The 27,854-nt window shown below is 40.4% G+C and overlaps 1 protein-coding gene across 1 annotated transcript; it reads right to left on the minus strand.

Moving 5' to 3' along the window:
- Positions 1-27,854, minus strand: LOC138980063 (aspartyl/asparaginyl beta-hydroxylase-like). Its single transcript, XM_070352861.1, has 9 exons — positions 25,764-27,854; positions 21,753-21,993; positions 19,217-19,353; positions 16,310-16,504; positions 10,052-10,189; positions 9,597-9,732; positions 8,267-8,358; positions 5,774-5,904; positions 1-4,569 (listed from the first exon to the last, which is right to left on the minus strand). The coding sequence occupies exons 1-9, from the start codon at positions 27,759-27,761 to the stop codon at positions 4,419-4,421; spliced, it is 3,219 nt and encodes a 1,072-aa protein (XP_070208962.1). The 5' UTR covers positions 27,762-27,854; the 3' UTR covers positions 1-4,418.

Below are 27,854 nucleotides of genomic sequence, written 5' to 3' on the forward strand. Positions count from 1 at the left end.
TTGCTAAAAACAATGGCTAATGAACATGGTTTCGAAATCTGGAACTGTTTTTTTGCTTTCCCCGATCCATGACCGAGTAACGCGATATAGAACCACGCGTTCGTTTGAATCAATAAACTCTCCTCAGGCAATGAAGTTTGAAGGTGTCAGTAGTGTAGTCACCTAAATTGCTCAACACTGTGGACAGTTCGGAGTGCAGTTATGTCCCGTGAATGAGCGAGTTTTATTGTGAAAACTGACGCTTTTTGCTACAATTTTACATCAGTTTCAACACACTGCCGCGGTTCTTAACGTCTGCAAAGGCTTACAAGTTTTTGAAACAAGCGTTTGGGACACTTCTTTGTTTATAACCAAATCTCTGCATGACTATGATTATAATCTGGTATCGAGATCGATGCATGTGCATGCTTTGGGACCGCATACTTTCGTTCGACCTCAGAGTGATTTTATTTGCAAACCCTTAACCCACGAGTAGTTACGGGGCTTCATTAAACAAGCAAGACAACTATGTGTGGGTAAATAATTGAATAGAAAACTGTTTACCATAACTGTTTTAAGGAAAGAATAACATTACTTTGTGGGTGGCATCAATCAAAACGCCCATGTCATTCCTGATCATTGACGGACCCGGACATAAACCAATCCTCCATGTTACGACCCCTCCATATAACAACCGAATTTCGGTTACATTTTCAAAATCGTTATAGAGAGGTACCACTGTACCTCCAACCCAAAAACCAACAAGTCGCGTAATGCGAAATTACTACATTTAGTCAAGCTGTGGAACTCACAGAATGAAACTGAACGCACTGCATTTTTTCACAATGACCGTAATCCGCCGCTAGTGCAAAAGGCAGTGAAAGTGACGAGCCTGTTCAGCGCAGTAGCGGTTGCGCTGTGCTGCAATATAGCACGCTTTACTGTACCTCTCTTCGTTTTCAACTTTCTGAGCGTGTTTTTAATCCAAACATATCACATCTATATGTTTTTGGAATCAGGAACCGACAAGGAATAAGATGAAATTGTTTTTAAAACGATTTCGGAAATTTTATTTTAATCAAAATTTTTATATTTTTAATTTTCAGAGCTTGTTTTTAATCTGAATATTACATATTTATATGTTTTTGGAATCAGAACATGATGAAGAATAAAATAAAAGTAAATTTGGATCGTTTTATAAAAAAATAATTTTAATTGCAATTTTCAGATTTTTAATGACCAAAGTCATTAATTAATTTTTAAGCCTCCATGTTGAAATGCAATACCGAAGTCTAGCCTTCGTCGAAGATTGCTTGGCCAAAATATCAATCAATTTGATTGAAAAATGAAGGTGTGACAGTGCCGCCTCAACTTTTACAAAAAGCCGGATATGACGTCATGAAAGACATTTATCGAAAAAATGAAAAAAAACGTCCGGGGATATCATTCCCAGGAACTCTCATGTCAAATTTCATAAAGATCGGTCCAGTAGTTTAGTCTGAATCGCTCTACACACACACGCACAGACAGACAGACACACACACACACACACACACACACCACGACCCTCGTCTCGATTCCCCCTCTATGTTAAAACATTTAGTCAAAACTTGACTAAATGTAAAAAGATGAGTGCAGGTGATTTCGTTGATTTTGAATTTTGATGTGCTCCCCTTTAATCTCTTATTCTTTCACATTAAGTGTCCAATTTCGATTAGACATGGTACTGCATCATTTCTTCACTCTTAACAAGTACAACTTTAAGTCTCATTTCTGCAGATATGTTTTTCTGTGTCTGATGAACCAGCAACTGAAGGCAAAAATTGTGTGATGGTCTGGTGCCTGTATGCATTTGAACAACGTGTCTAATTTGAAATGGCATCTTGGAAATGCTGTAGTCAATATTCGTTTCCCTTTTACCTGCAAAAAATGTGCCTTTTTTTAAAATTAGTTTTACGATATATTGCAAATTCTTACAAACACAACTTCATTGGTTATATTACTTCCAAAAACGAAAGCACCAAAAGCATAATAACTCTACGAGAATTTCATGTAAGTGCCAGGTGCTATTTTTGTTTGTTTGTTTATTTGTTGCTTAACGTCCAGCCGACTACGCAGAGCCATATCACCAGGTGCTATTCTTTTTGAAAACATGCATGTATTTTTTTTATACAATACAGGTGCATTAAACTGCATTTGATTATATATAATGCATTCCACATATTATCCATGCTTCTCAAATAATGTTTGACAACACATATTCGATATGTAAGTATAACACCTCCTGATGATGATGTTGTATACAACGTACCATTTACATGTAAAGACTGCAGCCACATCATTACTTAGATGCAGTAATATTAATAACCAATAAGCTGCATTTTTATTCCAGAATTGACAGTCATAATGTCAGCAGATGCAACCAATAATTATTATTCATAATAAATCTGGTGTATGTTTTCATTAGCGTATTTGGATATACGTGGACCAAAAGAAAAAACGCCAGAAAAAAAGCACCTACAGGTAGGGAATATGCACCCACTTTTGGTCGACTTAGACCCCTTCTGCATTATTTTCAAAGCGGTATGGACTAAACGTTTAAACAAGTTACATCAGCTTCAGCAGTGACAGAAATCCAAAAGAACTTCTTGAATAATACTTGCCCTCAAACCAAAGCAAAAGAGAAAAAAAAACTCTTTAACACAAAGTCAAACTTTTAGCTGTAAGTTTCTTAATTTTGCCAGCATACAAAAACAATGGAGAATGAAACTGGCCAAAAAAGCAAAGTGAATTGCCACAAAAAGGGCTTAAAAAAAAAAAAAAAAAAAAAAAGCAAACAATGAAACACATTTATTTCATTTCATTTCATTTTCATTACTTTATTGTCCCATCGCTGGGAAATTCGGGTCGCTTCCTCCCAGTGGAAAGCTAGCAGCAACGGAGTCGCGCTACCCAGGTGTCTGCGTGTTTAGGTGTATTCAGCCACCTGCACTTATGGCAGAATGACCAAGGTCTTTTACGTGCCATTGTGATGACACGGGGGTGGGACAATTTGGCTTCCGTCTCTGGGTCTGCACATAAAGTTGACCCGTGTCCGTCCCGGCCCGAATGCGATCCTGCGACCTTCCGATCACAAGTCCAGTGCTCTACCAACTGAGCTACCGTGTGACTATTATCTACATGCTTATATTAAATTTCAGTACCAATTTATTGCCTGACATTGCGTCACTTTTTGAGCAGTAATTTGTCACATGTTATTTTGTTTAAGAGTAAGCAACCTGTGGCAAAGACCCATAAAAGAAAACATTTACCATTTAAACTGCAAAACATACTGCACAAGAGTTGTTTTGATTTAAACAATTGGGGCCATTAGCGTATTCTTGCGTATAGTGTTTTTCGCACGTATATTTTTGATTGTCAGGTTCTAGTAGACATACTGGAAATGGAAAATACTTTTATTATTACACACCAGAAGAGCAATCAATTGGTAATTAAAAGTCATACTTTAGCATTTTGTTTTCTTATTCTTCTAATTTTTAAATTTAAATTTTATTTCTTTGTAAGTGATCAATATATTTTAGTCCCACACATAAATTTATGGAAAAAAATACACACAATCAAGCTGGCAGAAAAGAAAAAGGCATCAGTTCACATAAACCAATTAAAAAAGAATGGAATTAAAAGCTTCAGTCAACTATAACTAAGCAACAGCGATAAACTCCTTCACACTAGAAAACATGCATACACTCATGCATCTCAACATTAGTACAGTCACTCAGTCCCTATATTTATAATATAGGTCTATGGTACAGTTAACATAACGGTATAATGCATGCTGACTGTCTGTTTCAGCACACATACAGGCTCTGTGCAATATACACACATCACAGAAGAAGCTGCTTGGTCCAGAAAATAAACTTTTCACAAACTTTCACAAGTTCGATATATTTATCCACTTACACACAACCAGTACATGTAGTGTCCTATTTTTGCTGCCCAGCAGTACTAATATCAAGATGCAGCTCAGAATGAGTGGGTCGATCTGAACTGTTGTTTGGACTACTTACACAAGTATAACAATTCCACAGCAATTAATTCCTGTCTAAGGCAAAATGTAACACCTGTTCTAAAGTTATTTTGAACAAATAAGCGTTTTTGAAAAATGATTTCATGTGAGAAAGCAAAATATTGTCAGGTATGTTACAACCACCATTTTAAGATGTTTCACAATTAAGAATTCTTAAAACATGATTTAACATTGGGAAAGTAATATATCTTAGATGCTCTATATAAATCAATTAGAATAAAAAATAAAATGCATAATTTTACAAACAGAATCAAACAAACTTACACCACATACAAACTGCTACCCAACACCCTAAAGAAAAAATCATTCACACAGTTCACATCCGAATTCAAACCCGTCACATATTTGTCACTTAGATGGGCGCCAATGTACGTTTCTCGAATTCCGTGAGCTCGGGGTGCCAGAAATCCACAATAAGAACCATTCGCACAGATTCCCCGTCATGCCAGACCTCATGTTCAAACGAGTCGTCGAAGATGATGAACTTCCCTTCCTGCCATGTCCTGAAAAAAGGGCCCAAGCATAAAGGTCATTTTCCAAAGTTAGACCCAGTGGAACAATGCCATACTGTGTTAAATTCTTAACCTAGAATCTTCTATATCCATATACGGCTTGTGTGTGTCTGTCTGTCTGTCACTTCGCGATGCACGGCCAAAGTTCTCGATGGATCTGCTTCAAATTTGGTGGGCATATTCAGGTAGACCCCGGACACAATCTGGTCGATGAAAATTTTCAACACGTGCTCTAAGCGCGGCGCGGTGAACCGATTTTGGTTTTTCTGTAGATCCATTCCCAGTAACTCTTCCTTATCTTCTCCAGTGTTTTGCGCGTTTATCTCCCTTCCTTCGTGTGGCGTCAATCACGTCAACACGTGCTCTAAGCCGGCGAACCGCCACGCTGCATACTCCGTCTCGCGATCCACCCGGCGAAGCGGGTAATCATCTAGTAAGCAATACGTTTTGATTCAATTAATGGACATCTTTCCCAAATGTTCACTTTGGAATGCCTGCATAAACTGATTGTTTACCTTGTGTGTGTAACTTTTGTTAGATGGACACCAGAGGATGTGTCATGTCTTTCAACAAAGAAATTAGTTGAAAAGAAAATATCTTTTTTCAAATTGTTTGTAATACCTTTAGTATTATAATGACAGAAATGGCAATAAATACCTTCTATTCACCACGTGACACAAATACTAAAACGAACACAAATATTAAAAAGAACACAAAGATAGAAAATTGTTTCTCATCACTACATCGCATCGCTCAGAGGAGAAACTCAACAATAGCACAAAGGAGCAAGCTGTGTGTATGTAAATGTGTTTGTGTGAACGTGTGTGCGCGCATGTATGCATGCATGCATGCGAGTGTTGTGTCATATGCATGTCCGGGGAAGACCCACTCTAGCACCCAAGCCCAGATACCTAGGGGGCCAGGTAGCTCAGTTAGTAGATCACTGGACTTGTGATCCTAAGGTGCAGACTCAGAGACGGTATCCATGTCCCACCCCCGTGTCACCACAGTGGCTCGTAAAAGCCCTCCATCATTCTGCCCTACGTTCAGGTGGCTGATTACACCTAAACACGCACACACCTGGGTAGCGCGACTCTTGTTGCTGCTAGCTTTCCACTGGGAGGACGAGACCAAGTTTTCCAGCATTGGGATAATGAAGTACATGCAATGAAATAAAAGGGTTCAAATCCTTTACCTGGTCTCATTGACCACTCTGATCCTGGGCCCCTCGGGTACCACCAGACCCAAGTGCGCTCTGATGCGGCAGTTAGTGGGACCACAGTGAGGCCACACATGTACACCAGGATGCATGACAGAGAATTTCACCTGCAGAAAATATCAAGTCATTTGAATTATACAATTATCTATTGAGAAGCCCTGGTCAACACACATACACACGCCATCACCCTCAATGCCCAACAGTTCAGCAAAATCCGAAAACAAACATCACCACCAAATACAGAGGAACCCCAAATTTAAGACTCCCTACCTTTTAAGACCCTGTTTTTTCAGACCTCCTGTTCATAGCCTCTGTAAATTTACCCCCATTTTAAGACTCCCTCCTTTTTAAGACCTGATTTTGTCATATTTTTGGAGGTCTTAAAAGGGGGGTTCCACTGTACAGTAGAACTGAGGCTGTAAATCAAAGAAAAAATTACAGAACTTAATTATGATGAGTTAATCTGAGAAAGCTGGTACATGATTATGCGCTATAGCAAATGTCCATTATTATTATTATTATTATTAAAGGGGAATGGGGGTGGGGGCAGCCATACTCATACCAGCTGCCTACTCATACATGCACAAACATACGGGTGCACATGAGAGTTGCAGCCCACGAACTCACAAGAAGAACAACAAGTCGCGTAAGGCGAGATTAATACATTTAGTCAATCTGCCGAACTCACAGAATGAAACTGAACACACTACATTTATTCACCAAAACATAATTTGCTGATACCCTGTGGCACACACACACAAATACACCACCTGCACTCTCATCTTGATTCCCATGCAGTCTATATGAAAAAATTTAGTAAAACCTTTGACCAAATGTAAAATGGGATAACTTGAGGGGTTCATCCAAAGGGGCTTTCGCTGCATACCAAACAACACAGTTCTCCTCACCCTAACACCATATCACAACACAGTTTATACCACAACACACGGGCGGGGATGTAGCTCAGTCGGTAGCGCGCTGGATTTGTATCCAGTTGGCCGCTGTCAGCGTGAGTTCGTCCCCACGTTCGGCGAGAGATTTATTTCTCAGAGTCAACTTTGTGTGCAGACTCTCCTCGGTGTCCGAACACCCCCGTGTGTACACGCAAGCACAAGACCAAGTGCGCACGAAAAAGATCCTGTAATCCATGTCAGAGTTCGCTGGGTTATAGAAACACGAAAATACCCAGCATGCTTCCTCCGAAAGCGGCGTATGGCTGCCTAAATGGCGGGGTAAAAACGGTCATACACGTAAAAGCCGTGGGAGTTTCAGCCCATGAACGAACAAACAAACAAATACCACAGCACACAGAATGAGAGTGGCTGAGAGTAAAAACCTCTGAAATTAAGGGGGGTCCGGAAAATGTTTTAAAGGCATGATCAAAATCTACGTATTCTAGACCAAATCCAGAGCAAGTTGGTCGAAAGTGGATCAGTATCAAAATCAAATACTTAGCTCACCAAAACGAGCTAAAGTAAATAATCTTTTCCGCATTCAGATCTGTTCAGTTTAAAGACGCTTGAGCGATTTGAGCACATAACAAGAAGGGCAAAGCCCATACGACTCACACGCTTGACCTTGACCTTTACATGACCTCAAGGTCAAATAACTAAACCTAGCAATGACATCATACACTAAGAACTGCTTTACACATTTTTCCTACCAAAATACATGTGACCTTGACCCAAGGTCAAGGTCATCCAAGGTCATGCAACACAAAGCTGTTAATTCAAGACATAGGAAGTACAATGGTGCTTATTGGCTCTTTCTACCATGAGATATGGTCACTTTTAGTGGTTCACTACCTTATTTTGGTCACATTTCATAAGGGTCAAAGTGACCTTGACCTTGATCATATGTGACCAAATGTGTCTCATGATGAAAGCATAACATGTGCCCCACATCATTTTTAAGTTTGAAACAGTTATCTTCCATAGTTCAGGGTCAAGGTCACTTCAAAATATGTATACAATCCAACTTTGAAGAGCTCCTGTGACCTTGACCTTGAAGCAAGGTAAACCAAACTGGTATCAAAAGATGGGGCTTACTTTGCCCTATATATCATATATAGGTGAGGTATTCAATCTCAAAAACTTCAGAGAAAATGGGAAAAATGTGAAAAATAGCTGTTTTTTAGACAACATTTATGGCCCCTGCGACCTTGACCTTGAAGCAAGGTCAAGATGCTATGTATGTTTTTTGGCGCCTTGTCATCATACAACATCTTGCCAAATTTGGTACTGATAGACTGAATAGTGCCCAAGAAATATCCAACGTTAAAGTTTTCCGGACGGACGGACGGACGGACGGACGACTCGGGTGAGTACATAGACTCACTTTTGCTTCGCATGTGAGTCAAAAACGCTCTTGTGAATGTTTAAGTTTTGACTTTTTGTCCTCTGAAATATCATTTCTAAACCTCTGAAATGAGCGGGTCAGAGGACCATTCCCATGCCTGACAGCACGTACCTGTCCTCTCTTGCAGCCCTTGGCTTCAGGAATCTGCTCGATGAGTTCACACGTCTTGGGCACCACCTCACACACGCCCTTGTTCCGCCGACCTACACACACCACAATTACAAATGTTGTAGCCTGGTGACAGTATTTTACAATACAGTGGAACGTACCCCCTTGAAAGACCTACAAATCTGAGAAAATCAGGTCTCAACAAGTCGCGTAAGGCGAAATTACTACATTTAGTCAAGCTGTGGAACTCACAGAATGAAACGGAACGCACTGCATTTTTTCACAATGACCGTAGTCCGCCGCTTGTGCAAAACGCAGTGAAACCGACGAGCCTGTTCAGCGCGGTAGTGGTTTCGCTGTGCTGCATAGCACGCTTTTCTGTACCTCTCTTCGTTTTAACTTTCTGAGCGTGTTTTTAATCCAAACATATAGCAATATCTGCTGCAGAGGCGATAAAAAACTCCACTAACCAGCCGACCAACCTCTCATAGCAGGGATACTTTATTCTGTAAGTTTTTTTGGAGACAGAGGGACAACTGAAGGTGTCCATTATTAGGAGGTGTACTCTCATTTGAGAGATTTTACATTGCAGGTATTACTACCACTGTACCTTAATTATTCTTGATACACAACACAGTAATAGAGCTACCCCCCAGCGTTTGAAAATATTGCACCAAGCAAAGACATTACATTAAAATCAGACATGAAATCATGAAAATGTAATAAAAACACACAGCTAAAACAAAATTGCCAAGCTAACCCCTTTGATCCCCCCCCCCCCCCCCCCCCCACCAGCAAATATGGAAATCAGATGCAAAATTGTACAATCTGGTGTTCTCAAGTATGATTCTTGGAGCTTGGAAAACATTGAAAATGGGTGGAAAATGTTAAGCTTGAAATCCAGTAGTAAATACAAATAGTGAAATACATGTACATACAAGAGGCGAAGCCTTCAAGGCTCACGTAAGAAATCGACAAACAGTAACACAAACTCAATCACTCCGTCACACATACACACATACACACACAGTAAGCATAGGTGACACTGTGCAAGAAAGCGAGACACTAGATCTAGATCTGTCTGTCTGCATGTAGCCTACTTACAGGGACACAACTGCCAACTAGTCTCGGCCCGCTCAAAATAACAATGACCGAGACTTTCAGTAATTCCTTCGCGTGACGTCTAACCCTCTTACGTCATAATGTGACGTCTTCAAATGACGAAATGTTAAAGTTTCTACCACAGACATACACACGCACGCACATACGCACACACAGACAGACAAAGTTACGATCGCATAGGCTACACTTACGTGAGCCAAAAATCACATACCCTGTTGGTATAGGGTGAGCTGCTTCCAGTCTCCCTTCTCTCTCAGGTTTTCTGCCTCTGGTTTGAAGAGCCCTGTCTTTACGTCCAGCTGCTTCATTCCCTCTTCTCTGATCGTCTGCCAGTTGTCCTCCAAAAGCTGTGAGAGGAAAAAAAAAAAGAAGATTAGAAGAATGAAATTTTGTTCAAAAACAGATAAGACTGCTTATGTTCCAAAATAAAGGACAAAGGAACAAGAGTGGTTAATCTATGGGACGATTATTTATTGACAAAATCAAACTTTCACTAGAAATCCAGCTTAGGGACTTTTGAAGTGGATGAACAGACAAATATATAATAACTACACAAGTACACACTTTGGGATAACAGTAGAGGATCAGGTCCAACAACACCCACCTGTGAGTGCGATAACATTGTAAAGTAAATTTAACAAAATAATTATCAACCCCACAACTGACCTTGAGATAATGCTGATAGCCACTCTGCTCAGGCGTCCACCAAGGTCGGCCCGTCAAGGTCTTGACGTTGTACAGCGAGCGCTGGTCAGGTGACAGGAACAAGCCAATCTCTGCTCCGTGCTTGAACAGTTTTCTAGCCTTTCCACGGGATGAAACAGAGTGGAAAAAAATGTAAGCCATTGTGACACGGTGAAACCCCCCTTCTTTCTTTCTTTATTTGGTGTTTAACGTCGTTTTCAACCACGAAGGTTATATTGCGACGGGGAAAGGGATAGATGGGATAGAGCCACTTGTCAATTGTTTCTTGTTCACAAAAGCACTAATCAAAAATGTGCTCCAGGGGCTTGCAACGTAGTACAATATATTACCTTACTGGGAGAATGCAAGTTTCCAGTACAAAGGACTTAACATTTCTCACATACTGCTTGACTAAAATCTTTACAAACATGGACTACAAGAAACACTTAACAAGGGTAAAAGGAGAAACAGAATCCGTTAGTCGCCTCTTACGACATGCTGGGGAGCATCGGGTAAATTCTTCCCCCTAACCCGCAGGGGGGATGAAACAGAGTGAAAAAAAATGTAAGCCATTGTGACACAGTGAAACCCCCCTTCTAAGACCTCCAAAATTCTGAGAAAATCAGGTCTTAATATTCAAAACAATTTGTTTGTTTGCTTAACGCCCAGCCGACCACGAGGGGCCATATCAGGGCGGTGCTGCTTTGACATATAACGTGCGCCACACACAAGACAGAAGTCGCAGCACAGGCTTCATGTCTCACCCAGTCACATTATTCTGACACCGGACCAACCAGTCCTAGCACTAACCCCAAAATGCCAGACGCCAGGCGGAGCAGCCACTAGATTGCCAATTTTAAAGTCTTAGGTATGACCCGGCCGGGGTTCGAACCCACGACCTCCCGATCATGGGGCGGACGCCTTACCACTAGGCCAACTGTGCCGGTAGGTCTTAATATTAAAAAGAAGGAAGTCTTAAAATGGAGGTAAAATAACAGACTTTCTGAACAGAAAATCTGAAACATTACGGTCTTAAGAAAAGGGGGAATGTCTTAAAACAACGGGGGGGGGGGGGGGGGGGGGTGTCTTAAAAGGGATCTAAGTTGCACTGCATGCATGGGTGGGAGCCCAAAATGTTGCCAGGACTGAACATTTTGGAAGGCCGGGGTCCAAGGGCCTGCTAAGGTTCCGGCGGGGTGCAGGGGCAGCGCCCTTGCTGGGGGGTCTAGGGGGGCAGCGCCCCCCAGCTGAAAATGATTTTTAGCATTTTAGGTGGCCTCTCCCGACTTGTAAATTTTTTTTTTATTTTTTTTTTTATTCTCTTTTTGTACATTTTTTTTTTTTTTTACATGTATATATGCTGTACATTACAGGACATCACCTAACTGAAAGGACAGAAACATATAACAGAAAAACACACTTGGACAATTACAACATACATGGGGTGGGAGGATGGAATGGGGAGGGGGGGATGTTCAGTGGTTTGGTGGTCGCATTATCAAAAGGTTTTAGGAACGAAAAAACCTAAGGGTTACATCAAAACGTGCATATACAGGCGCCAATCCTTGTAGAATTTATCTACTGTATTATTCACAACTGCGTTATACTTTTCACAAATAAATCTTTGCTTAAAGTTTCTACTAAATGTCTGAAAATGAGGGGTCTTTTTGTTCATTTTGGAAATATATACATGGTGTTTGGCACAGATTAATAACACATCAAAAGCTTTATCGGTGACTACATTGTTCGCCACTCCAAGAAGAACCAGTTCTTTAGACAGTTTTAAATTGTTGCAATGGGTGCAGTTCGCCTTTAGCCAATTTACAAATTCTATCCAAAAAGTCTGCACTTTATCACACTCCCAAAACATATGTAAAAGGGTTTCTTCATTTCTACCACAAAATGTACACAATGACGTATCCACAATTTTTCGCAAAAATAGAAACCTTTCTGTGGGCAAAATTCTGTACAATAATCGGTACTGGAACCATCTCAGACAAGTGTCTTTTGTTGTTTTAAAAACATGTTGAAAAATAGCCTTCTTATCTAACAAACAGTCTAAAGATTCAGACCATTTTTCGATACATTTTGGGACCGTAGTATGTTCAATCAGTTTTTTGTAAATAAGTTGTGTCTTACCTTTACAAATACATTTCCACACAATGGGCTCTGTCATAATAAAATGTTTATCAAATTCTAAGCCGATTTTTCTCTGATATTTCTTAACAGCCTGGATTACACCTTGATACAATACAAAATCGCCTCGCACATTTGGATATTTGATTTTAAACGCATTATAGGATAAGTATCCATTTTGTCCCAAAATATGACCAATCTGAGCTATTCCATTGTCGATCCAATTTTGAATGTACACTGTCTTTTTATCTCTCCGAATATTAACATTATAATGTAAACATTCTGATACAAAATCGTTAAAGGTTATAGGGTCACATTTTCCATGTAGTTTCTTATAATGTTTAAAAACATTGGTCCAAAACGGGTTTTCCATTCTCTGCATCAAAACATTTGCAAATTCCTCTCCTCTCATATTAATTGTTGTAACAGATGGACATGCTTTAAACAATAATCTTGATATTAATCCAGTAAGGCCATCAACTCTTTTTAACCAAACGATTTTTAGAGATGACAGAAAACTTTTCACGTCAACCATCTTTAATCCTCCATCTTCATAGGGTTGGGTGACCGTACTTCTTTTAATTTTATCTCTTTTTCCATCCCAAAGAAATTTGAAAAAAATATTATTTAACTCCATCATAAACTGTTCGTCTGGATCAGGTAAATTAGTAAACAAATGTGTCAATTTGGAAATAGCCAAGGTTTTTAGGACTGTTATTTTACCAAAAGGTGTCAGGTTCCTTCTGGTCCATGAATTCAGAAGTTTTTGAATTTCCTTTAACTTATTTCTATAGTTAAGAAAAACAACCTCGGATATATTCACCGAAAAAATAACGCCAAGTGCTTTAAAATTATCCGGGTTCCAGGTAAAATTCATATCAGGCAAAAATCTTCTTTTGCTAAACTTTAAAGGTCCTAACCAAACTACAATTGTTTTATCATAGTTCATTCTCAGACCTGACAGTGATGCAAAATGTTGTAACACTTTTATACTTTCGCAAAAAGATTGCTCTGTACCATCAAGAAACAGACTGGTATCATCAGCGAATTGTGACAATAAAATATTTTCGCCAAGAATATTCATACCACCAATCTTTTTGTTCTGGCGTACCATAAGAGACAATATTTCAGCACAAATCAAAAATAGATAAGGTGACAGCGGATCCCCTTGCCGGGTGCCTCGACCTACATTAAACCATGCTGAATACCGACCATTGACTGAAACACAGGACTTAATTTTGCAATAAAAAGTAAAAATCCATCGTTTCATGTCATTTCCAAAGTTAAATTTGCTCAAAGATTTTTCAATAAATGACCAGGCAACACTGTCGAAAGCCTTTTCAAAGTCGACCATCAAAAGTAGGCCAGGTATATTATGTTTATTTGAGTAGAACAGGGTATCATATATTAATCTGACGTTTTCACCAATATATCTTCCTTTCAAGAAGCCTTTTTGATCATCATGAATCAGATTTGGCAAAACACGTTTAAACCGTTCTGCAATGCACGTTGATGCAATCTTATAGACCGTATTTAACAGAGTAATTGGTCTCCAATTTTTCAAAAGTGTTTTATTTTTCCCTTCCTTTGGAATACATACTATAACGCCCTGTCTCTGAGTCACTGACATTTCTCCTTTCTCAAATCCACAATTTATAGACCGTAACATAAACTTTCCTAAGTCAGAATAGAAAAACTTGAAGAATTCCGCAGTGTACCCGTCTGATCCTGGGCTTTTGTCGTTGTTTAATTTTTTCACAGCTTTGAGTAGCTCACATTGAGTAAGTCTACCTTCCAATTGTTTACTCTCAGCATCTGTTAATACAGGATGAGCCAGGTTTTCATCAATCTCTTGATTTACCAGTTCGGCTTCTCTTGAAGTATATAATTCCTCATAAAAAGTCTGTGCTTCCTTAACAATTAAAGCATTATCATGAATAATTTCACCATCATCTTTCTGCAGAAAACACATGGACTTCTGAACAAACTGTCTTTTCTCCAAATTACAAAAATATTTTGTATTTTTTTCCCCTTCTCCAATCCACTTCGCACGGGATCTAATTATCATACCATCCACTTTTTTCTGCCTTATTTGACTTAACTCCTGTCGTGTTTGCTCTAAAAGTTGAATATTATACTCTGTCAAGTTACTTTCCAAAGTGTATATTTGAGAAAGAAGATCTTTTTCTTTTCTGTTACTTTCCTTTTTTTTATATGAGGAATATGAAATGCATCTACCTCTTATTTCCATCAACAACATCTCAAAAAACAACTGATCATCAATCAATAGCTGTAGATCATCATCGTCAATCAAGTCAATATTGTCCACATTATAAACAGGTAAAGCATATTGTATCTTTACATCAACAATAACCTTCTTCACTATATTTACAAATTCCATGTCTGTCAACAGTGAATTATTAAACTTCCAAAAGGGTCTATCACGTTTAACAACATCAGTTCTAAAACTTACTCCAACGACTTGTAAATTTTAGAACAAACAAGCTTTTTGGAGATGCATAATATATATATACATCTTGTAAACTTGAAGGTTTTTGTAACTGACCAGCTGAAAATTAATTTTAGCAATTCATGAGGGGGCTATTTGAGCCTCTGCTGGCTTTAAAACTGATAACAGCAAACAAAAACAACAAGAAATGGGGGAGGGAAGGCCGGGGTAGGGGGGGGGGGGGGGGGGGGGGGGGAGGAGAGAATGCACAAAATCAAAAACCTCTATACTTGAAGATGTTTGGTTGTATCACTCTTGCTAGGAGGTCTACAAAAACAAGTGGTAAACACATTTCAAGAAGGGCCTTAAGAAGCTCCTATAAGCTTAAACAAAATCTTAAAATTGGAGAGCAGCACAAAAGTAAAAAATCTTGTAAACTTGAAGGTTTTTGTAACTAACCAGCTGAAAGTGAATTTTTAGCAATTCAAGAGTTGCTGTTTAAGCCTCTCCTGGCTTTAAAACTGAAAACAGTACACACTATGGGGGGGGGGGGGGGGGGGGGGATGAATGCACAAAATCAAAAACTTCTATACTTGAAGAGGTGTTTGGTTGCATCACTCTTGCTAGGGGGTCAACACAAACAAGTGGTAAACAAATTTCAAGAAGGGCTTTAGAAGCGCTTAAGCCGCTTAAACAAAAACTTTAAAACAAATGTTTACTGCATTAAAGGAAAATCGCCATGCAAACAAAGCAAACACAGAAAATAACAGTCACCTCCCTTGTACTACACATCTTTACTTGTAGCTTACGATTTTATCCTTGTAGGTGGTATATTCTCAAATAATTGTTGAACCATAGCTTGAACCAAATGAGAAACAAGTTTCAAGTCAGTTTGTTTCAATTCAACACCTTCAAAAGGGCTAACTGCTCAGGTTATAAAAAAAGAAGGTTTAGACAAAAATAGAAACCACCAGAGTTATATCCCTTGCTAATGCTATACACAGTCTTCTGATGCTGCTTTTCAATTCATCATTTCAGGAGTTATATTCTAAAATTATTGTTGAATCATAGCTTGAATTAAAAGAGAAATATGTTTAAATTAAGCGTGTTTCACTTGCAAACTTTCTAAATGACTCAATGTATCAGAATGTAAATACCACTAGTTCCTGATTCCAAAAACATATAGATATGATATGTTTGGATTAAAAACACGCTCAGAAAGTTAAAACGAAGAGAGGTACAGAAAAGCGTGCTATGCAGCACAGCGAAACCACTACCGCGCTGAACAGGCGCGTCAGTTTCACTCCGTTTTGCACAAGCGGCGGACTACGGTCATTGTGAAAAAATGCAGTGCGTTCAGTTTCATTCTGTGAGTTCCACAGCTTGACTAAATGTAGTAATTTCGCCTTACGCCACTTGTTTTGGTTTGTTTTTATTTGTTCCCCTTTAGGGCGAAGGCTAGATGTAAAAAAGCACATTACTGCTTAATCTTTTACCCTCATTAAAAAAAAGAATTGTCAATGCCATTGTCAGGTGGTCGCTTACAAGAGGTGGCCTGAAAAGGGATGGTTGTGCAGTACCTTGAAATCATTTCATTTCTAAACTATAGCCACCACATGCAAAACTAAATTGAACCAACAGACGCAGACGCCTACCTCATCCCCGCGACCCAGCCTCTGATAAGCGTCCCCCAGGTGGAAGAAGAATCGGCCATCTTGTGTTCCCTTCTCGCCGCTGTCGATGCCTGCCCGAAGCAGGGGAATGGCAGCCTCCATAGCGTTGTCTTGCGTCTTGATGATGAAACCCAGGTGAACTTTGGCGAACCCATCGTCAGGCTGCACCTTCAAAACCTGTGGAGCACACACTTTATTCTGTGAGGAACAGGAATTTTCAACAAAGGTTAATCACTGTTTGATCTCGAGATTATAAGCTTCCAGTTTCATTTTCTTACACTAAGCAGATGGTTAAATTTGTTTGGTCTCAATCAGCATTTTTTGTACCAATATTTCCATGCAACTATACGTACTGTCAGACGGGCGGGGACGTACTAGCTCAGTTGGTAGCGCGCTGGCTTTGTAGCCAGTTGGTCGCTATCAGCGTGGGTTCAATCCCCACGTTCGGCGAGAGATTTATTTCTCGGAGTCAACTTTGTGCAGACTCTCTTCGGTGTCCGAACACCCCCGTGTGCACACATGCGCACGAAAAAGATCCCACGTTCACAGCGAAAGTCTCAGGGCTTGGAAAACACGAAGACACGCATGCATCATCTCTCGTCTCTGATTATCATGATTGTATTTCGATACTTTGACGAGACAAACCCAATGCTGGTGTGTTGAAGAAGACAGCCACAGCGGGCTTGTTCGAATCAAAGTATCACACCATATCTTCAGCGTATTACCAATACCTGTCCCATTATAGACCAGTTGGTCTAAGAGGACGTTAAACCCTAATAGTCAGTCAGTACTGTCAGATCTCAAGCAGTAAAATACAAGAAACTACTAATGTTAATCGCATCACTGAGCAGTCTAAGCAAAGTGACAAAAATCAAAAAAACAGTTCTGCCGTCATCCTCATTTTTGTTGTTTCTGTGTGTGTAATGATTGTATAAACTGAACAAATAACATGCAGTGGAATTAACTCCCCTGTTGAAGACCCCCCCCCCCCCCCCCCCCCCCCCCCCCCCCCTTTCAAGACCCACTTTTCACATATTTTTCATTCACAAAGTCTGTAAACTGCCCTCCACTTTTAGACTCCCTCCTTTCTTAAGGCCTGATGTTCTTCAACGCTTGGCAGTCTTCAAAGGCGGGGCAGGCTACTGTATCGTTCTTACTGTGTTCAAAAACGATTTGTAAAGACTGTATGAACTAAGCCAAGACCATACATACAGTGGAACCCCTCTTTTCAGAACCCCACATTTAAGACTCCCTCCCTTTTGGCTCACGTAAGTGTAGCCTATGCGGTGCTAACTTTTGTCTGTCTGTGCGTGTGTGTGTGTGTGTGTGTGTGTGATAGAAACTTTAACATTTCCGAGTCTATGGATAAAGCTCGCATAAGAAGATTACGTCTCGGTCAAAAGTGTTTGACGTGTGTGATAGAAACTTTAACATTTGAAGACGTCACATTATGACGTAAGAGGGTTAGACGTCACGCAAAGGAATTACTGAAAGTCTCGGTCATTGTTATTGTGAGCGGGCCGAGACTAGTTGGCAGATCCAGTGTCTCGCTTTCTTGCACAGTTTCACCTGTGCTTACTGTGTGTGTATGTGTGTGTGTGTATGTGTGACAGAGTGATTGAGTTTGTGTTACTGTTTGTCGATTTTTTACGTGAGCCTTGAAGGCTTCGCCTCTTGTTAAGACCTTATTTTTGTCTGATGTTCTGTTCATATCATAACCTCTCTAAATGTACCTCCATTTCAACACTCCCTCCTTTAGGCCTAAAAAAAAATAGGTGTGGTTAGGGTAACCCGACCTACCCTATTTTTAGGGGCCGACCCTATAACTTTTTTTTACATTTGTCAAAAAAAAAAGAAAACAAGAAGAGCAAACGCTCGATCGAGTCACTTTCGCAGTTCTGAATATTATATGAGGCATCAGATGGACAGGAAGAAATTGCTATTCACAACACAATGAGTCACGTTCACATAAAATTTGAGCCCGGTCACTTTTATAGTTTCCGAGAAAAGCCCAACGTTAAGTTGTGTGTTGCCGAACAGAAAAGGCTAGTTATCTCCCTTGTTTTTCTGATAACGTTCGTAAAAGGCTACAGATGTAAATACTTTGATGTAAAGAATAATCCTACAAAGTTTCAATCACATCCGATGAACTTTGTCAAAGATATAAAATGTCTAATTTTTCCTTTGACGCTGACCTGTGACCTTGAAAAAGGTCAAAGGTCAACGAAACCATCGTTAAAGTGTAGAGGTCATTGGAGGTCACGACTAAACAAAATATGAGCCCGATCGCTTTGATAGTTTCCGAGAAAAGATATAAAATGTCTAATTTTTCCTTTGACGCTGACCTGTGACCTTGAAAAAGGTCAAAGGTCAACGAAACCATCGTTAAAGTGTAGAGGTCATTGGAGGTCACGACTAAACAAAATATGAGCCCGATCGCTTTGATAGTTTCCGAGAAAAGTCCAACGTTAAGGTGGTGTCTACGGCCGGCCGGCCGGCCGGCCGGCCGGACAGACTAACACTGACCGATTACATAAGGACGGCCGGCCGGACAGACTAACACTGACCGATTACATAGTCACTTTTTCTCAAGTGACTCAAAAAAAATTTTAAAAAAAGAAAAAGAAAACGAGTGCAGAAAACGCAATGAAAGCGAAAGCGCTCGAGTCGCACACTTATTTCCCTGTCAAGTAGGTTTAATTTGTACACATTAGAAAAAAAAGTTTAAAAAAAAAAGTGATTGCTTTACCTTCCTACCCTATTTTTTTTGGCTATGTTACCTTAACCACACCTATTTTTTTTTTTTGCCTTATAAGACCTGATTTTCTCAGATTTTTGGAGGTCGTAAAAAGGGGGTTCCACTGTATTAAAACCAAATCCAGAACTCACTTTGGAAAAGACCTCCCTGGCCCGGTCGTTCTTTCCAGACATGAGGTAACTGACGCCTAGCTCTTTCTGCAGCGCCATGTCATCGGGGAATTTCTCTGTCAGTTGCTTCAGCGTCTTGGCAGACATTGCTCCCCATCCTGTGAAGAAATAATTTAGTTCATCATCAACATCAATCATTGTCATCGTCATCATAGCCATCATCATCTTCAGTGATCATCACCATCTGGCATCATCAACATCATCATCATCATCATCATCAACATCATCATTGTGATCGTACCCATCTTCATCAACATCAAACAAAATGTACAGTCATCGTAGCAATCATCATCATCATCACCATCTGGCATCATCATCATCATCATCGGATTGGATTGGATTGGATTGGATTGGATCAGATTTACAGTCCAGTGAGGTTACCCTCATGGAAATTCGGGCTGCTTTCTCCCCGGGGAAAGCGAGCTGCCATACATACGGCGCTACCCTTTTTTTTTTTTTTCCTGCATGCGTGTATTCATGTTTCCTGAGACTTAATGCCGTGTGAGATGGAATTTTTTTTACTTTATTCCAAGTCCCACGGGTATTTGATGGACATTTTTATCTATGCCTATACAATTTTGCCAGGAAAGACCCTTTTGTCAATCACGGGATCTTTAACGTGCACACCCCAATGTAATGTACACGAAGGGACCTCGGTTTTTCGTCTCATCCGAAAGACTAGCACTTGAACCCACCACCTAGGTTAGGAAAGGGGGGAGAAAATTGCGGCCTGACCCAGGCCTGAACACGCAACCTCTCGCTTCCGAGCGCAAGTGCGTTACCACTCGGCCACCCAGTCCGGCCACATCATCATCATCATTGTCATCGTAGCCATGATCATCATCACCATCACTATCTGGCATCATCATCATCATCATCATCATCATCATCATCATCATCATCATCATCATCATCGTATTCATAATATGAACCTTAGGGGTTAGAGCTGAAGAGTATACCGATAAAACTAATTATTCTTTCTGTATTTGGTGTTTAACGTCGTTTTCAACCACGAAGGTTATATCGCGACGAGGAAAGTGGGGAGATGGGATAGAGCCACTTGTCAATTGTTTCTTGTTCACAAAAGCACAAATCAAAAATTTGCTCCAGGGGCTTGCAACGTAGTACAATGTATTACCTTACTGTGGGAGAATGCAAGTTTCCAGTACAAAGGACTTTTCTTACATACTGCTTGACTAAAATCTTTACAACAATTGACTGTATTCTATACAAGAAACACTTAACAAGGGTAAAAGGAGAAGCAGAATCCGTTGGTCGCCTCTTACGACATGCTGGGGAGCATCGGGTAAATTCTTCCCCCTAACCCGCGGGGGGTAGCATACACCAGAAGAATCCCACCCATGATATTGTGATATCGATCATCATTAACATCTACGAGAAAGAGAACTCGAAAACTCGAACTCGAAAACTTTATTACCGAGGGATGATAGCATTAGGTCCATATATGGTCCTTTCTTACAGCTAGTCCCTACTATAATACACACATGAAACAAAGAACAAATATGAAGAATGAAGACATTTAAACAAAAAATCAAATAACAATAGAGTGAGAGACAGTGAGACAGTGAGAGACAGACAGACAAAACAAGAAATTCCTCCGAGGTAGGAAAAACACCCCCGTCAAAGGGAAATAACCTTCTCAGTTGATGGCAGTGACTGAGTGAGAATGGTTATTTCCCTTTGACCATTAAGATGTCCCTCTATAAGTCCTTGTATAATTTTAATCCACCAATAACTCCCTAACCGTGTGTTTGACTGGTCCCAATTTTTGTAAGGACCGTCTCAGGAATGTATAGAACCTGTTCACCAAGTTTGGTGACGATCGGTCCGTTCATTCTTGAGATCTATATGCGAACACAAACACACAAACCTATACCGGGGGTGTAAAAAGGAGAATGAGCACATGCATGCAGTCACAGTACAGTGGAACCCCCCTTTTAAGACCTCCAAAAAACTGACAAAACCAGGCCTTAAAAAGGAGGGAGTCTTAAAATGGGGGTTGGCTTGTTTGTTTGTTCTTGGGCTGAAACTCCCACGGCTTTTACGTGTATGACCGTTTTTACCCTGCCATTTAGGCAGCCATACGCCGCTTTCGGAGGAAGCATGCTGGGTATTTTCGTGTTTCTATAACCCACCGAACTCTGACATGGATTACAGGATCTTTTTCGTGCGCACTTGGTCTTGTGCTTGCGTGTACACACGGGGGGGGGGGGGGGGGGGGGGGGGGGGGTGTTCGGACACCGAGGAGAGTCTGCACACAAAGTTGATAAATCTTTCGCCGAACGTGGGGACAAACTCACGCTGACAGCGGCCAACTGGATACAAATCCAGCGCGCTACCGACTGAGCTACATCCCCGCCCAAAATGGGGGTACATTTACAGAGCTTAGGAACCGAAAATCTCAAAGAGCAAGGTCTTAAAGTAGAGGAAGTCTTAAATTATTGGGGGGGGTCTTAAAAGGGGGGTTCCACAGTACCTCTAAATTGCTGCCGATTGGCGAGTCGTCGACCAGCGATTTTGATCAGATCTAGCGGGGCGTCTTTAGTTTCGCTGAAAAGTTGTTCATATCCCTGGATGCACTGCTCCAAGAGTTCGTTGCTTTTCCTCTGCTCGGCCAGTTTATCCAGTACCTCCGATCGGCCGAACTGGCCCCTTGGACTATTTGTGTTCTTGCGAAGAATGTTGTCATACTTGCGAAGTGCATCTTCATATTTTTCCTGAAAGCAAAGAATTGAAATTTCATAAAAACAAAAGCGTCTTTTAATAATATGCATTATACTTAGTATCTAATAATGAAAGGAAGCTGTTGGGACCAGGCAAAAGTGTCCAGAACACTGTCATAACAGGTATATTTTGGTCAAGATAATTATAAGACTGAGGGACAACATGTGTCCATATTCAGATAAGAACAGACGTGACCATGAGCCCACCCTGACTGTCTCATGCATCTTTAGAAGCATGAGTCATTGAGTCTGAGGCAGTCAGCTCGCGCACATCATATGCACAGATGATACCTGTTTTTGGATTCCCTCACCTTCACTCTTCAATCGATCAACTTCTTGAAACTTTGCTGCTCGAGCATCTGTCATTTTCTCTTGTACACAGCAGCTGACAAACTTAAGAGTTCGACCTACCTTTACTCTTCAATTGACATCTTGAAAACTCCTTCTTACGTCAACAGCTGTGCCTTTTTTCTCGTTCACATCAGTTAAGAAATGGTGATATATAATAATATATATATATAATGTACATCAACTCCAAGCATGACATAAAAATGTCACCATTCACATCCACTAAAGTGCAACTAAACATTATGTACATTAAAAAAGCAGATTACATCTACATAAAACACCCCAAGGGCAGACACTTATTACATCCTAATTCTTTGCTAGAGCAACGGAGATGCAAGCTCTGCCTCCTCTGGGCAACTGTTATCCGCAGTATTACAGTGGAAACCCAGGTTAAATTTAAGACCCCCACAGCTCAGAAAATTAAAGGTCTTAAAAGAGGAAGTGGGGCGGGGACATAGCGCAATCGGTAGCGCGCTGGATTTGTATCCAGTTGGCCGCTGTCAGCGTGAGTTCGTCCCCACGTTCGGCGAGAGATTTATTTCTCAGAGTTAACTTTGTGTGCAGATTCTCCTCGGTGTCCAAACGCAAGCACATTAAGACCTAGTGCACACGAAAAAGATCCTGTAATCCATGTCAGAGTTCGGTGGGTTATAGAAACACGAAAATACCCAGGGAGGGTCTTAATTTGGGGGTTCCACTGTATATATCAGTGGTAGCAGCTGCGCGGGTTCATGTCTATAAACAGTCTATTCCTCATTTAGATTGCTTACAGTTACACACATTTGTCAGCTGGACTACACCTGAACTTGTCAGTGGTAGTGTGAATACAACATTATTTCATTAACTTGATACGATCACGAAACCTTACAGCTCATTAGGTATCTCAAATACTAACAGATTAAGCGCATGAATGCACGTAGGCACAGATATAAAACCTCTCTGACCCACTCCTCAACCAAATGCATGGATAGATGAATAAACAGAATCAAATAAAAAGAAAGGTAAGTTGTTGGAACGTTGTTATTGACAAAATTACGTTACAATCACAAAAAATATCGACCCAACTGTCTTTTAACACTTTCGTGACGGGATGCGACTATATTAGTAATAGCGCTGCAACGCCCACGGACGGGAAGCGACTATTTTAGTATTAGACATACAAGGTACACGACTCGTGATTGCTTCCCGGTTTTTGAAGCTTGCAGTAAATTGAGTTGTTTCCCTTGATACACGTGGTTTTCTCTTCCGGCTTGATCAAATTAATGCAGATTTGCGTGGTGTTTTCGAACAAAAAAAATGAATCGAAGGCGAGCCTTGTCACGGGAGGAGATTCTCCGGATGTTGGATCTTGAGGATCCTGTAGATCATGATACATCGTGTCGTTTTAGCCTCAAGAAAGCGATAATAGCAGTGATATTGAGGAAGAAACAGTCCCGTTGTTGCTAGTACGAGTCGGCAACTACACGTGGTAGGGGGTGATACTGCTAGACGAACATGTATCTCGGAATCGTGCAGGAGCTATGGGGGCGTGGCAGCACTGATAACAATGGATGGCTGGAGCCTTCAAATCCTTTTGGAATTGTTCATAGGTGGACAGTTGGTACTTTGTTGTGAAAATGTGACTTATATTCAATATGGATTACCTAGACATCATTTGGTGAGTGTTACAGTTTTGTTTCATTTGAGTCAGGATGCTGTGAGTGAATGCGTGATTTGCTTGTTTTTTTCTTTGTACTGTCTCCTTATTTCTGTGTACAATGTTTACAATATTTCAGCTAATTCATAGGTTTTACACCTTGTTTGGTTATAACATTATTAATAATACTTTCTGTTAAAAAATAACTTTTAAAAAAAGCAGTGGAAAATAAAACACACACAAAAAAACGTTAAAAACACAAATTATCCCCCTTTCACCCCCCTTTGCTAAAACAAATCGCGTGACAAACTTATAAATAGCACGACTGAACTGGGCATCCATTTTTGAATTAGTACACAAAATTTGGTGGTGATTGGACTTAATTCAAGCTTGCTAGACAGATTTCTTTACAGTTACTGATTTTTGGGAAGTTTCTTGGTGGCAAGCTTGGGCAGGCAGGACGTTAACGCCGTGGCAGTGCTAGTCACAATAGTGTTAAGTGAACAGACAAACAAATAGTCACAAAAAAACTGTTCACTTAAAAGACTGTGGGGGTGAAATATTTGTGATTGTAACGTAATTTTGTCAATAACAACGTTCCAACAACTTACCTTTCTTGTTTTTTGAGTCTGAATTTTGGAACGTTGGCAGTCTCTTTGTTTTTGGATTTAGATGAATAAATATTTTAGATAAAGGTAACAAGACAAGTAATTCCTGTCACAAATGTATACATGCATGCACACACACAAACACATCAAAGCACAAGGAAACGTGCATGCAAACATGCATCCACACACACACACACACACACACACATACAGCATACCACTTGAGATAAATGACAACACTCCACAGAGGTATGGATAGTGATACAAACAGAAACAAGTCGCGTAAGGCGAAATAACAACATTTAGACAAGCTGTCGAACTCACAGAATGAAACTGAACGCACTGCTTTTTTTCACCAAGACCGCATACTCATAGTTTCGTCAGTCCACCGCTCGTGGCAAAGGCAGTGAAAACGACAAGCCAGATTAGTGCTGTAGTGGTCGCGCTGAGCAGGATAAAACGCTTTTCTGTATCTGTATTCTTTTTAGCGTACTGAGTTTGTTTTTAATCCAAACATATCATATCTATATGTTTTGGGAATCAGGGACCGACAAGGAATAACTTGATGAAATTGTTTTTAAATCGATTTCGGAAAATTAATTTTATTTTTAAAATTTAATCATAATTTTCATATTTTTAATTTTCAGAGCTTGTTTGTAATCCAAATATAACATATGTATATGTTTTTGGAATCAGAAAATGACGAAGAATAAGATGAAATTGTTTTTGGATCGTTTAATAAAAAAATAATTTTAATTACAAGTTTCCGATTTTTAATGACCAAACTCATTCATTAGTTTTTAAGCCACCAAGCTGAAATGCAATACCAAAGTCCGGTCTTCGTCGAAGATTGCTTGGCCAAAATTTCAATCAATTTGATTAAAAAATGAGGGTGTGACAGTGCCGCCTCAACTTTTACAAAAAGCCGGATATGACGTCATCAAAGGTATTTATCGAAAAAATGAAAAAAAACGTCCGGGGATATCATTCCCAGGAAATCTCATGTCAAATTTCATAAAGATCTGTCCAGTAGTTTAGTCTGAATCGCTCTACACACACACATACACCACGACCCTCGTCTCGATTCCCTCTCTATGTTAAAACATTTAGTCAAAACTTGACTAAATGTAAAAAACAGACAAACAATATATATATGACAAACACGTCCTCACCTTTTCAAATAAATCATCAGCTTCATCCAGTTTTTCACGAATCTCGTAATCAGCAGCGTTGGTTATTGCAGACTTTGCATAATTGGGATCTGTTTTCACCGCTGATTTTGTATCTGTCGTCTCTGTCAATTTCTTAGCTGCTGCTTCTTGTGCTGATTGTTTATCATCAGCAGCTTGCTGTGCCTTTTCTGTCTGCTTTTGGTTCACCTCTTTCTTTACCGCTTCCTCGGTTTTCTTTGGATCTGGTTTTTCATCCTTTAATTTCTCTGCTGTTTTCTGACCTGTAGGTTTATCTGTTACTTTTGTATCTGGTTTTGTAACAGGCGGTTTTGATTTTTCTTGTGACTTTGCATCTACAGGTTTGTCTTTTGATTTCTCTGCTGTCTTTTGATCAGCTGGTGTTTCCACTGGTTTTGTCTCTGGCTTTTCCTTTGATTTTTCTTCTGTTTTTGGAAGTACTGGTTTGTCTATAGATTTCTCTGATAACTTTTGCTCCTGTGTTTTATCATTTGCTTTTTCTTCTGGCTGTTTCTTTACTTCCTCTGGTTTCTTTTGTTCCAACGGTTTGTCTTTTGTATTTTCTGCTGGTTTTTGATCTGTTGGCTTCTTATCTGCTGGTTTATCCTGGGCTTTTTCTGTTGGCCTCGTATTCTCTGGTTTGTCCTTTGATTTTTCAGCCACCTTTTCTTCTGTTGGTTTTTGGGTTGGTGGCTTTTTCTCTTCTGGTTTTTGTTCCACTGGCTTATCCTTTGACTTGTCTGCCGGTTTCTGATCTTCTGGAGCTTTGTCCTTTGCTGGTTCCCCTGGCTTTTCACTGGCTGGTACATCTTTTGATTTTCCTTTATCCTTGTCCGCAACTTTTTCATCTTTTTTCTCAGCAGGCTTCTGTGTAACGTTTTCGTCCTTCTTCTCGGCAGGCTTCTGTGTAGCTTTTTCGTCCTTTTTCTCGGTAGGCTTCTGTGTAGCTTTTTCGTCCTGTTTCTCAGCAGGCTTCTTTGTAGCTTCTTCGTCCTTTTTCTCAGCAGGCTTCTGTGTAGCTTTTTCGTCCTTTTTCTCAGCAGGCTTCTGTGTAGCTTTATCGTCCTTTTTCTCAGCAGGCTTCTGTGTAGCTTTTTCGTCTTTTTTCTCAGCAGGTTTCTTCTGGTCTGTTTTGCTGCCGTCAGCAGCAGAGTCTTTTGTGCCTGTTTCTTGCTGGGTTTTCTTGTCCTCCGTTTGTTTGACTGTGTCCGAAGCAGCTTCCTTATCCTTCTTGGGTGTTGTTTTCACTTTGATGCCCGCTACCACTGGTTCTTGTGGAACAACGTCGTCTTTCGTTTTAGCTTCAGTGGTGGGGGGCTCTACCTTCTTTACTGTCTTATCCTCTTTCGGAATGTCTTTCTGAGACTTTTCTTCCTTTTTGGCTGCCTCGTCTTGCTTCTTAGGAACAACATCGTCTTTCGCTTTAGCTTCAGGGGTAGGGGGTTCTACCTTCTTCACTGTCTTATCCTCTTTAGGACTGTCTTTCTGAGATTTGTTATCCTTTTCAGCTGCCTCACTTTCTTGCTTCTTGGTCTCTTTCCTGGGTTCTTCTTTCTTCTCTCTTTCCTGCTCAGGTTTCTTCTCCTTTTGAGCTGTTTTATCTTGAGCCGAACCATCTTTCTGCGCTTTTTCATCTACCTTCTTTTCCGCTTTATCCTTTGACTTGTCAGTTTTGTGGCTGTCAGTGGCAGGTTTCTCTTTACTCTCGGGGACCTTTTCCTTCACCTGTTTCTTTTCTTCGCTCTTTTTGATCTCCTCTTGCTTGACTTCAGGCTTCTTCTCTTTCTCTTGAACCTTCTCAGGCTTTGTCGCAGGAGGTGGGGGCGGAGTTGTTGTTGTGGTGGTGGTAGTGGTGGTTGTTGTTGTAGATTCTGCAGCACGTTTTGGTGTACTGGTGGTGGTCTTGGACTCTGGTGCTTGTGTTTTCTGCCGATTGTTGGTCGTTTCACGGGACGATTTCTCTGCTTCGCCTTGAAGCATTTGTTTAACAGTAGCAAGGCCCAAAGAGAGACCCTCCGATGCTCGTAGCACATGTGCCTGCAGGTGTCTTTGATACACATCATCTGGAACATA

Source organism: Littorina saxatilis, linkage group LG11, assembly GCF_037325665.1.
Source record: "Littorina saxatilis isolate snail1 linkage group LG11, US_GU_Lsax_2.0, whole genome shotgun sequence".
NCBI lineage: Eukaryota > Metazoa > Mollusca > Gastropoda > Littorinimorpha > Littorinidae > Littorina > Littorina saxatilis.

Coding starts and splice junctions, on each gene's coding strand:
- LOC138980063 (XM_070352861.1), bottom strand. CDS start 27,761: ATGCTTCAAGGCGAAGCAGAGAAATCGTCCCGTGAAACGACCAACAAT. Junction 10,190..16,309: donor GGCTGGGTCGCGGGGATGAG/GTAGGCGTCTGC, acceptor TCCCGTGGAAAG/GCTAGAAAACTGTTCAAGCA. Junction 9,733..10,051: donor GCTATCAGCATTATCTCAAG/GTCAGTTGTGGG, acceptor TTCCTCTCACAG/CTTTTGGAGGACAACTGGCA.